This window comes from Vulpes lagopus, chromosome 4 (assembly GCF_018345385.1).
Source record: "Vulpes lagopus strain Blue_001 chromosome 4, ASM1834538v1, whole genome shotgun sequence".
Classification (NCBI taxonomy): Eukaryota; Metazoa; Chordata; class Mammalia; order Carnivora; family Canidae; genus Vulpes; species Vulpes lagopus.
Window position 1 is genome coordinate 13,360,988 of NC_054827.1, and position 13,074 is coordinate 13,374,061.

At 48.2% G+C, this 13,074-nt stretch overlaps 1 protein-coding gene across 5 annotated transcripts in view; it reads right to left on the minus strand.

Annotated features, from left to right (window-relative positions):
* Positions 1-13,074, minus strand: part of IRF2 (interferon regulatory factor 2) — a 79,349-nt gene that overhangs the window by 12,082 nt on the left and 54,193 nt on the right. For all 5 annotated transcript variants that reach the window (XM_041751861.1, XM_041751860.1, XM_041751862.1 and 2 more), the window contains one exon: positions 8,928-9,045. In XM_041751861.1, the coding sequence (XP_041607795.1) occupies positions 8,928-9,045 (118 nt within the window). The remainder of the gene's footprint in view (positions 1-8,927; positions 9,046-13,074) is intronic.

Genomic DNA, 13,074 nt, shown 5'->3' on the forward strand with positions numbered 1-13,074 from the left:
ATAAGGTTTTCCCAAGGGCCTCAGAATACTTGGCGATCATAGTCAATGCTTTACTCACCCCTGTGTAAGTGATTTCTAACATTTCCACCCATGAGAACGACAGGCAAGCCATCCTAATCCTTTCATCAATTAAGAAGCCCAGTCACAAGAAGAAGAAGAAGAAGAAGAAGAAGAAGAAGCAGCAGCCCAGTCATAGAGGTAGATTCACCTCTCTGAAGGCACACAGTCCAGATAACGCGCAGCGCTCCCACATCCCTCACATTTTCTTGACCATCAAGTTAGGCAAAAAGGCCTAACCACATTCCAATCTTCCTGAGAAATCTGCCATTGTGGACAAGTTCTTGTTTTAACTGCTCAGTATTTTAATTGCTCCAGGATTTTTGTTTATAAATGAGTTCCGGTTTTAATTGCTTTTTGGAGAGAGATGAAATGACTAGCACGAGGTGGAGAGAACATGACCTGATTCTATTCAGAGAAGGCTTGAGAGGGGAGTGAGAATTCTCGAGTTCTGGAACGAAGAGAGGAAAGGCACCCGCGAGGCTGGGGGAAGGAGATGTGGGGATGTGATAACCATCCACAAAGCCCTGGCATTCAGAGAGGAAGGGAAATGGAATGTTGTTTAGGTTCTCCTGGAGGGGATGAAATTAAAGAAAAGGACGACAGGCTATATATGGCAGGCAGACTCCCAAATTCTTATTTTATCCTTTGGACCGTCCCATTTGAGCATGAAGAGCATCAATTATGTAGTTCACCAGACACAGACTGAGCACCGACATTGACCTCTCTCAGGTTTCTGCTGCCTCTTCTCCCACGGAAGATAAAACGGCAGGAAAACAAGATTTTCCCAAGTCCTAAAAGCAGTGGGCAGATGGAAACCAAACGGGGCGCGCATGAATGCACGTGTGTGTCTGAGGAGGGGCTGGCCAAGAGCGATACCCTGCACAGTAGGGCAATCAAGGTCTGACATCAAAACCACTTTAACTTCCAGAACTCCAAAATTCAATTCTCGGTTGCACCGTCCTTCCAAGTAGACAGCAAGCGAGCTGGTCGTTTATGCAATGGCAGCAGCTCAAGTGTCTTCCCATCGTAACAGCCCCTTGCTCTGATCTGGGATTCTCTCCCTCCCTGCCTTTCCCCATAATGCCCAACTCACTCATTCAACTCACAGAAGATTTATTGTGCACCTACTCTGTAGGAGGCCTTGTTGTCAAGTACTAAGGGGGCAGAGGGCCTGGTTTGTGAGGACTCTGGTAGGGCTGTGGGCCAGCACACAATGCTCTGGAGGTGAAGTTTAGGACAGTTGTGAAGGGAGGGGGGCCGGGGAGAGTCCACACCAAAAGAGTTGAGAAAGTGGAGTATTTTTTCCCCCAATTCGAGGAATCAAAGGCTTCAATGAGGCAGTAACGCGTGGGTTGGGTGGGAAGGGGAGGCTGAGCAACAGGCAGTATTCAGAAGGCCTCTGTCTTTCTAGAGCCTTTTCCTGACCACCCCTCACCCCAACCCCCAGAACAGACTGACCTCTCCTTCCAGATTGCCTCTCACCCACTTGCCCCTGCTGCTTGTCCAAAATTACAATGTGACACAACCTCGTGACACTTTCCTGACTTTCTGCCCCATATCACAAGTTAACTTTTTATTTGTACGCATCACTTCCCAACCAAATTGTGGCTCCTGAGAGAGTTGAGAAGCGGGATTAAAACTTTCTGTACCAAGGCTTAGCACAGGCTCAGGACTCACGCCTGAGAACAGCTCAGTGAACCTCTGCTAAACACACAGATGAATGAAACAGACCGAGGCTCACGGACTGGAGCCAGGGTCCCATAGGAGATCAGGACCACTTGCAGATGCCGGATGTGGCAACGAGAGTCTCCTACCAAATTTCAAGACTCGTAGCAAGTGGGCTTTTTAGAACCTAGAGGAAGTGATGAAGACAGAGTGGGCTGTGGTTGCCAGAAGCTGGGGGTAAGGTGAGGAAATGTTAGGGGGTGATAAAATGTCCTAGGCCTTGAAGATAGCAGTGGTTACACAACTGAGTGCTTCTGTCAGAATTCTAGAACTATACACTGAAGAGGGGTTACTTTGTTGTTATTTCAATTAACATCTCAACATCGGTGGGAGCCCAACTCACAAGCTGCAAGCCCAAAGGAGAAGCAAGGAAGTCCCAACATCTGAGATGCTCTCTGGATGTGCTTTAGGCACTACCCCTAATCAACTGATTGATCTGTCGCTCGTTCTCTCTCTCTCCCTGAACGACTAACCTTTGCCCCAAGGGACGACCTAGACAGTAACACTGACTCTTGACAGTCATGAGACACACACACAGCAAACTGTTAGCAATCTGCTATGGCGAATCAAGTCAGGAGCGGCACCGTGCTAGGTGCCCAAGTATCCTGACTGATAAGTAATAGTAACAAAACCAAACACTTCCTGAGCACTTCTCTTTGCCTCTCCCACTCATCCCTGACCTCCCACCTGGAAGCCTCCACAACCCCATGAGGAAGGTACGATTATGGTCCCCATTCTAGGCACGAGGAAAGGCATCACGGAGAGTTAAATATTTATTCAAGGTCAGACGGCCAGTAAGTGACAGAACCAGAAGTCAAATTCCACACTCCCAGATGCGGAGGTGCAACTCAAATTCTCCGCAGAACCACCTCTCCAATCAAAAGAGCTCATTAAGTACCCACCTGGCTGCTCCTGGCTTTCTAAGCCCATCTGGGGATAAAACCTTAAGAATCTCACTTTAATGAAACTCTGGGCTCACAACAGCAGTAGTGACATTGCTTTTCAGCAGCTCTGTTTGGGTGCCAAGGAAATTCTCCAATGATTAGAGGAGCTAGGAATCCACTAAGCTTCTCTAGCACATCAGGTCAGCCCATCAGGAAAAGAGTCACCCACAGGAATGTAATTTTATCTGGACCTAGTTGCTGAGAATTACAACAATATTATTCATGGCTGCTTACTGATGACCAGTTTGGTTCCTTAAAAGGTCATTCTAACTTTATTAACAATTACTGACGTAACGTAGGGCTTCACCTGAGAAAGCAGTTGCCCCTGTGCCTCACAGAAAGCTCGGAATATCAGAGACTATTAGAAACAAAAATAAGGGTCTCTGGTGGAGGAGGGGGTGGGGGGGCCATGTTGGTCCTACCACTTTACAGCTAAAGAAAGTGGAAACCCAGAGAGGCCAGATAGACTGCCAAGGTCACCCAAGTAGCTGTAGGGTTGAGCATAGAGCTTATCGGTGGGCATAGAAAATCAGGCCATCAGCATGGTAGCATGGAGAGAAATTTCTTCTTGATCTCATCTGAAGAATGGAATCTGTTACTCTTAGCGCTAACAATGTGGCACAGATGGAGGCTACTTTCCTTACTCAAATATATTTTAATATACTTTTGATAATATCATCATAATACTATTTAACCACCTTCTCACTATCCAGTGATTTTTTTTTTCCATTACACTCATTTTGTGCTCCCAACAACCTGGTGAGGTGGGCAGGATCAGCATTATTATTTCCATTTTCTATTTCAAGAAACGCAGTCTCAGACGGCTACGGAATTTGCTCAAGGTCATGTGGTAAGTAAAAAAACCACAGAGGTAGGTCTAGAACCTATGTCTTTTAACTTCTAAACTCCGTGTGTATGTGTTTTAAATAAAATGCAGCCATGATTTGGGTTAGAGGCCCAAGATCCACAGTGATAGACGGTCACTATGGGGCTAATAATTTCAGAGAATGGACTCCTGTCCTTGCACGGGCCAGACCTCCCCAGCTACATCAACAGGTTGATGATGTAGGTCAGGGCAAAGCAAGAGTGTGACTGGGGCAGTATCCACTCTTCACTCTCAAGAGAAAACAGTACCACATGCTACCGTAAAGGGAAGTAAAGGGAAGCCAATCACCTGTTCCAGTAAAATCTCGGTCAAGTTAATCAATGTATCTCAAGGGTCAATGGTCTGGGAGCAGAGATGTGGGTGAGACTTCTTGGGGTAGCAGCTTACACCTGCCAGCAGAACTGCCAAACATCCATGTCTTCTGGGCTGTGTGGACAAGCCCTAACAGCCGCTCCACAAGGACAACACACATAGCCCACCTCGCTTTCTCACTGGATAGGCACATGGAAGCCAAAATGTTCAGAATAATTCTTGTTCAAAAGCAAATATAAAAGGAGTCACCAGGGACCAGGTCACCAGGATTCTGGGGACCCGAGAGAGACTCCGGTCCTCATCCTGGGGGTAACAGTGAAATGCTGAGATTGGCATTTTTTTAAATCTCTCTGTATAGAGAATGAATGGGGCAGGGGCAGAATGGAAGCTGAGCCCTGGCAAGAGCGAAGGAGACTGAGGGTAGTATCAGAAAAAGAAAGAAGGGGATGGATTTGAGAAATACGAAGAAAGACAGGAGGAGCTGATGGTTAATTATAAACACAGTAGGTAGCAAGGGAGAGGAGACGGTGATAAATATAGAGCCCCATAAATAGATGGCAGGTTTCGTGGGCAAAGAAAGACTTCTCAAGATTGAAAACACCATAACCAAACTACTGCCAGGATACTGTGCCGGCACATGGTAACTGAGAGAGTCCCATGCAGTTCCACCTCTGTGACCAGGCTTTCCCAAGTCCAGTTTGCTAAGGAAAAATAAGGTACACTATCGGTTCTGGGTCTGGGTATATTGTGACATTTGGGTTTTACATCTCACATGGAGTTTCATATTGCTCAGAGTTTTCTAGGAGTTCTAGTAAAATTGGAGGCTTTGTCTCCTGAGGGGCGAACAGCTCAGCCCTCCCCGAAGGGGGCAAGAGGCACACAGCCCACCTAGAAAGAGCACAGAAGGCCTTCACTGCCCCCCTTACGGGGTGGGGTGGGGGGCTTCCATCTAAAGAGCCACCTCAAGCTATTATTGATCTTGTAGATGGGAGTTTTTGTTTTGTTTTGTAAAAACATTGCTTACATTGTAAGCACCAGGAAAAAGAGCAGAAAAGAACAGTGAACAAAGGGGCTGGAAAAAAGATGAAGACACAATTCTACAGCCTAGCGTCACCTCTGGCCATCCGCAAATCATTATGAATTCTGGTGCCAGAGGCTGCCAACCTTGAGTCATAACCATGAGGCCCTCGTGGGGACCCAAAGGTGGTCTCTACATCGTGATTCTCTTCTCTTGCGGCTGCAGTCCTCCCTGGTGATACCGGAGTTCCTAAGCTTGTCTACAGGAGCTACTCAAGCTTTACTTTTCAAGACAGTCAAATTTGGAAGCAATTACTCACAAAAGTACATCCTATCAGGTGCATCTTGGGCAGACAAAATCCAAATTGCCTTATTTCCTAATTGCCATCCGTCTAGTCACTAAGGATTGCTTATTTACTGTGGAGTCATGAATAGTCCCCCTGTTTCACAGCAATCTTTGCTTTATTGAAGGGTGGGGTTACCTTTTATCAAGAAACACAATGGGGTTATAAAGTACTGCCTAGGCAAGTCACACAGAACGTCCGCACCTGCAAACTTTTTACGCTGCCTGGAGATGATTTCAATACAGCTCAGCAAAAAGCACTGCTAACCTGGGCAAGATGCCAGCGGGGTATTGTCAGAACAATTCAACATGTTGCTGGCGTCTTCCGCTTCCTAAAACCAGAAGTCACCCCACACAAAAAAGAATTCAATGCTCAAGAAAAGTAAAAATAAGAATTGAAGGGTTTCTTTTTTGCCCCTACCCTTTCAAAGGAAAGCAGGGTCAGGTCTTTGGGCGTGCTAACCTGTGCATTTAATCAGACAGGAGAGACGAACATTAAGAGACACTTGACGGGGTGAACACTGGGTGTTGTGTGTTGGCAAATCGAACCCCAGTAATAATTAAAAATATATATATATATATAAATTTTTTAAAAAATAAAACAGAAAAAGAGACAAGTCTTAAGGACTGAGACACCGTGCTCCTTTTGGGTATGGACAGCCGGCTGAATCAGAAAGGGCCTTCTGCTGTCAAGGACACGAAGGCAAGACCAGGGCCCGGCCCGCCGACAGCCACAAGTGTGCGCATGTGTGCGTGTGCCTGCAAGCCTGTGTGTGTCTTCCTGCTGTAATTTGTGGTGAGAATAAAAGCAAAACATAGCAGCAATCAAGCAAGAGTCCCGGTGCCAGGGCAACGGTACGTTCCCTGCTTTGTACTGGATTATGCTCACAGTGACCTCCACCCCGTCTGGAAGAAAACTGCGCTGGGTGGCTGGCCTCCACTGTATTAGCTTATTGATTTTCCATCTCTTTCCCTCGCTTAAGAACCTACCAGACAATGTGAAAAACTGCTATCATCGAAAACACTCGTTTCAGTTCCCAAATTAAATCTTATCAACATGTGCTTAGAAAAGCAGAAAGAAAACGCCGGGAAGCCTTCTTCTTCTGGGCCCAAACACAGAACTGGCATGAACTCTGGGTTCAGGACCAAATGAACTAAAAGCAAGAAATGGTGTTGTTTTTAAATAAGGCATTTTTTAAAAGGTTGAGAGAGTTGCTCTCAAATTCCACAGTGGCCTTGGAGTTGGAATCCCTGCGTTTCTCACCTCTGTGCACGAATCACAGAGGCTGGGGATGGCTAATGGATGGATGGTCACCGTGGGAGTGGAGACTGAGTGCTGTGAAGGGTTTAAAACTGGAGACAGTGCTACTGTTAACTGTGATCACAAATGACCCCGTTCTTTAAAATACTTGCATGGGGGCGCCTGGCTCAGGGGTTGAGCGTCTGCCTTTGGCTCAGGGTGTGATCCTGGGGTCCTGGGATCGAGTCCCTATCAGGCTACCCATAGGGAGACTGCTTCTCCCTCTGCCTATGTCTCTGCCTCTCTCTCTGCATCTCTTATGAATAAATAAAGTCTTTTAAAAAATAAGATAAAAATAAAATACTTGGCATGGATCTACTTGGTATATTATTACATACCTTTGTAAGGGCCACCAACTAATTAGAGATATTCAAATTCCTTTTACTGCCATCCACTATTAGTTTATTATTAGGCCAAGGAAGAGACTCATTTAATCCAGCAGGTGGTTTTCCAACCAAACTGGGGCATCCGTCTTTGCCCTGGAAGTAAGGACTCATTAAATGAGCACCAACCCCCATAGCACCAATCATACCAAAGGGCAAAGAACAATCAGCCTGACAGAATTTACATGCCAAAGACTCCACCAAATGTTTAAAAAAAAAAAAAGTAAAGAAAACTCTGTATTTGCCATTTTATCTGAGGCTGAATTCACCTCGTAAATGAAGGAGAGCTTAAAACCAACCAGCTCACTCGAAATAGCTGAATCTTAAGAAAAAGTGCCCGGAGTCTTGGCAAACATTTTCTTTCTTTTTTTTTTTTCTTTAAAGGGCTCCACGGGCAAGGCTTTCCAGAGGCTGCCTGCTAGGAAGAGGAAGACAGATGAGAACCCAGGGGGGGTTGAAGCAGCTCCAGGCTAAGGGAGTACTGGTCAGGCAAGGCCTCATTCTCCAGGGGAAGTGGTAACACTGGGCCTGTGGGACCTGAGCACTGGTGGCCGGGGGGTGGGGCCTGTTATCTGTCCTGCTCTGCTCCCATCCTTCCCTCATGCTGCACTTGCGTTCAAGGGAGCCCCTGCATACATCCCGCTGCTTCCCAAACTCCAAAACCCAGAGGAAGAGGCGGAGGGGGGATACTGACATTCGTAGGATCTGCAGCCTCCTGTCCTCAGCCGAGGATCCAGACATGAAGGCACCTGGACAGGAGGTCTGCTCTCATCGTTCTGCATGATCTCGCCGGTTCTTAGCAGCACCAGAAGCCCTGACTGTCTACAAACGCCGGGGCCTGCACCATCCGGCCGCTCAGCTGTGGCCCAGTGCGATCTGGTTGAGAGGAGAGCCACTCGGGTCACCCTCCTGCCTAAATCCCTCCAAGGGATGGTGTGTACATCGAGTGTGTATGTATGCAAAACATTTGTGCACGTCACTGTCTCTGAAACTTCAATTTAAAAGAAGTAAAAAATTTTTTCAAACGCCCCCTCCAGCAGTTTGGAGATAAAACCCAATGTCCTTCCCATGGCCTGAAAAGTCCCCAGGACCCCGCCCTTCGTCCCTCTCTGACACACCCTCGTGCCCCCCTCTCCCCAGGCTCACCCCACTCCACCACCTGGACTTCCCTAGTCTTCCTCGTGGGTTCCCATGTTGGGGTCCACGTCTGGCAGTTCCGGGGCCCCCTCCTCACCCACCCACCTCAGAGGAAATGCCACTCCTTCGAGAAGCTTCCAATCTAAATCTGGCCCCAGATAGTCTCTCTTGTTCTCTTCTTCATAGCATTTTCCACAAATGCTAGTGTCATAGTTGTCCATGGCCTTAGTGAACTGTCTCTCCTTCCAGGGAACTAGGGTGTGGGCCTGTCCTGTTCCCCAACCTATTGCTAGCACGGAGTCTGGTATACAGAAGGTGCTCAAGAATCTTTGTGGAATCCAAGCGTGCCCTCTGGCTACATGTCTCTGCCTCAGTTCTTTCGTGTGTAAGAGGAGCGCCACTCTTTGCGGCAGGTATGCCACGGAGCAGGTTCCACGAGGACTCAAGAGGACAGTCATCCCTCCCCTTGTTCCCAAATTCAAAGAATAATGCTTTTGTCCACGTGACCAGTTATTGAAAGATGGAGAACCACTAATCATGAGCCACTGGGGGAAAAAAAACCCCATTTCATATACTGGAATCTCCTGGGAAGTCACTCTTGGCTTATTTTCTTGAGGCTGACCCATCAAAAGTTCCTTTATCGGATCCTCAAAGGCCTTTATTTTTCAGCCCTGAAATCTGGGGGCTGGAACTCTGCCCTCTGAGATGGTTCCAAGACCTCCTCCCACTGACTATGTTATTTCAAATCACGTTTTACAAAATTTTAGATCCCAGGGGGCTGCTTGTGTGTATAAAAAAATGAGATGTCAAAACAGTTTACCTATGATGTTCACCGTACTATCCACTTCATTTTTTATAGCTGAAGTCAGGACGGCATACTCAGGAGAAAGATCACTTACTCCATTACTAAGCCCCAAAGATGACTCAACTGGTTCTTGCTAGGAAGAAGAAAAGAAAAAAGAATTGAGAACACTTCCTTTCCCTCCCTCCTTTTTTTTAGTTTAAATTCTACCCTCTGTCTACTTCTTTTTTCTTTTTTTTTTTAAACTGCTAGGGTCATGCTCGTCCCCTGAATACATTCCCTACTAATTTAAATCAGCCTGGAGCTAAAGCAGCGCATTTCTGCAGGGAGTACACTGCCAGGTATTTGCCTACTTTCATTTTCCTTCAAGGACATGGTTCAAGCCCATCTGGTTTGCTTTTATGAAAGGCTTACACCTGTAGACGATAGTCTGGGGGCTGCGTGGGGCTGCAGAACTGTCTGTGGGAAGTAGAGTGAGCCTCTCTTCCAGATCCTTCTTCTCTGAGGGAGTGCTCCAAAGGAGCAACTCCTGGCTTTCTCTGGAAGGAATCATGCCATCTCTTTGGAAACCATTTCTGAGGGAAATGTCTGCCTCAACCACCGAGCCAAGAACAGGAGCCCAGGGGACTCTCTGAATGACTTCTCCCATTAGGTTTGTCCTGCACCTTGGCCACTTGAGCACCAGGCCCTGGGTGGGTGGCCGATGACACAGGCCAGATGGTGCAGGAGGCCTCCTCCCCCAGTGGAGTCCAACCGGGCAACCCCACACCCATGGCTTCCCACAGAGGCCTCCCGAGAGCCTGAAGGTCCCAGGCAGCCCGGGAGGGTACTTGTTCCTACTGATGAAGCGATGCAACGACTTCCTTGCCCCTTAGTGTAGCTCTTGCTTCTGCCTTATTCAAGTGCATCTGAACCCTCCAACCTCTGGGGGAGCCAACCAACTTTGGGGGGAGCCAATTCCTGAGCTGCATATTGACTTCCAGCATTTTGATGAGAGAGCTCTTCCTCAGGGTAAGACTGCATTTGCATCTATGAGAGGAATTGTATCAGACAAAAAAAAAAAAAAAAAAAAGAAAGCCACACAGGACAAGTCCTTCGGGAAACCAAAATGAAGAGTGGGGGCAGGGGCGGGCAGAAAGAACAAGCTGGGAGTGGAAGATCATCAGAGGTACAGATGCTTGTGCTTTGAAAAATCCAGAGTGGGGGGCACCTCTAAGGCATGCCTGTTCTGATGGGTTTATGTGCTACCTGGAAATCAATGGTGAACCCCCACCCCCACCCAGCCCCACTCTCGAAATCTTGGGAAAGCCACCTAGGGAAGGTCATGATCCCAACCTGGCAAACTCCCATCATGACAACTGTGACTTGGAAGACATCCCTTCACTACATAGCTCAGTCCTGAGAACCTCCCACCCCGCATGGCTCACCAGAGGCACGATAGGACGCAGAGGACGGGCCCAGGACGGGGAGGCCCCTGACCCCACCCCTGGGCAGCGTCTTTACCCCTTCCTCCTGCAGCGCCTTGCACTACCTCCTTGTATGAGGCCTTCCTGGGGATAACTCGCTTGCCTGTGACTTGAGTCTTCATCCTTTCCCCTCGTCTACAGCCAAACTTCTGACAAGGATCTGCCCTTCCCACCTTCCCCCCCTCCTTGCACCCCTGCACCCATGACAGAGCCTGGTCTGGCCACCACACCAGCCTTGGCCTTCAGCTCCAGCCCCCGCCTCCAGCCCTGGCCTCCTGCTCCAGCCTCCAGCTCCAGCCGCCAGCCCCGGCCTCCAGCTCTAGCCCTTAGCCCCAGCCTCCAGCCCTGGCCTCCAGCTCCAGCCTCGGCCTCCAGCTCCAGCCTCGGCCTCCAGCTCCAGGCTCCTGCAGGGCTGCTATGACCAGCCTGCTATCTGCCCAGCTTCACAGTCATGCAGGACATGGGGTCAGAGCCTGGCTCCGTCACCTTGTGCTGGATACAGGAACTCATTTTACCCTCTTCAGCCTTGTCCAGGGCACTACAGACAGCAGTAAACCAAGGACAGTGAGGGCCCCACGTCCCAGGGATGATGTGATAATTAAGTGAGATTTAATAGGGACCTGGCACTTACTATCAAGTAAATGCTTCCGATCATCCAAGCCTCAGTCAGGTCAATAAAACTGTTCTCTCAAATACTGTGACCTGTCCTCAGGTACTGGGGCTCAACCCCACACTCTGACATCCAACAGGGAGGAAGGACGACATTACCCCTCTCGCCAATGTTACAGTCCCATGTTATTCTAATTCTCCACCTTCTCGTGGCACCTGCCACTCTCGCTGCTTCCTCAGGGGCGTCTTCCTCTGTCTCCCCACCCCTCCACCTCATCGTGCTCCACATGTCACTTGGCCACTTCCTTTCCTTCAATTAGCCCAAAGGAACCACGTACAGAGCATCAGAAGGAATGTTAAAAAAAAAAAAAAAAAAAAAAAAGAAGGAATGATGAAAAGAACCGCTAATCTGTATGGCTTTCTTTCATTGTCGAGTTATTTCTTACTCATTCTGCTTCTAGATTTCTTATAAAAGTAATGAGGCAGTCGAGACTTGCACGTATTTAAAAACCTAAATTATTCTGATCTCAACTGAAGGCCTCAGAGTGTTTCACATGATCTACTGTTTAATTAGCGGCAAGTGATACTTCTATCACTTTACACTTGAGAAAACATGACTCAGAGACTAAATTAATTTTCCAAGATCACTCTACTTTTAGCTTGAGGAGATGCAAGAACTGAACTCAGTCTCTGGTCACGCCACATGATCCTATTCCAGGAGCTTTCTGCCTTAATAAACCCTGCACTGATCCCAGTGGAGATTCAGAAGGAACTATTTTTGACACCGTTGTAGTCTCCACCCCAACCCCACCTCGTGTCCTGCGCTACCTCTCTATCGGAACGGTACACTCTCTACCATCGGAGACTGAGTCGGACTCTTTCGGACACTGTCTGACTCCTCCTGTCCCACTCCTCCCATCCCCTGTTGCTTCTGAAGTCTTCAGTGTCAACCATCTCGTTGGTCCTATCACTCTGGAAGAACAGTATAGTAAACTGAGCAGTGGTAGGTAGCCAGCATCTCTCCGAAAGATCTCTCTCTATTCAGGGTGCAAGATGAGGATCTTCACTGTACTCGGTCAAACCTAACTATATACCTTTTTCTTTAAGCAAGGAACTCAAATGAAAGAAGGGGTGCACAGTTCTGTATGGAACGTGTGCACAGAGGTCTCTGTCTAGCATCCCCTGGTCCCATACAGTGCCCACCCCTGCCCCGTCCCCTGCCTTGCTCTACTGTAGCCTGGCCTCATTAATCCTAGGCCAGCCTCCTTCTCTCTGGCCCCTTTCTTACTTAGATGTAGGTTCACTTATGAGTCAACTAGTTTTGGTTTCTAACCTGCTCCCAGAGGAAACCAAACCGAGACTACGCCTTAGTGCATTAACTTTGCCACGTATGTACGGTGCATTAACTCTGCTTCCGTGGTGCATTCACTCTGCCAAGTATGTATGCCCAAGAACCTTTTTTCACAGCATAGGATCTAAAGTTTGGTCTGCAGTTTAAGGGGTTTAGGGGCAAAGGCACAAACTGGTACAAGAGGTCCAGGGCAGGAGCCACTCTCTATAGACCTCTAACGTAACACATCTTTGTTTGGTCTCTAAAGCTACGCTTGCGGCATGGGCGTGAGGATGGGCCCAAGTCAGAGGACAGCAAGGACTACTCAGCCCCCTCTGCTCCAAGTCCATTCCATCTCATCCCTGAGCCACAGCCCCTTATCTAGATGTCACTTTCCTTAAGGCCAAATGCAATGGCCGCGTGAGCTTTTCCATCTGCAACCCAGCCCCTACCGCCAGCAGTGCCCTAATTCATCTGTGCAAAGCCAGTCTCCTTGAAGCCAAATGTAAGGACATCTCTAGGTCTCTCTACTAAGTAAAATTTCAGGCTGACAGCTGGCCTTTGTAAAGTAGCCCAGGGGTGGGGTGCCTGGGTGGCTCCGTCGGTTGAGCATTCGACTCTTCAGATCTCAACTCAAGGTCTTGATCTCAGTGTCGTGACTTCAAGCCCAGCATGGAGCCTACTTAGAAAAACAAAAATAAAAAAATAAAAGTAGCCCAGAGGGATTGCACACTCCACACCATGAGGCGGCTAGTAAAAA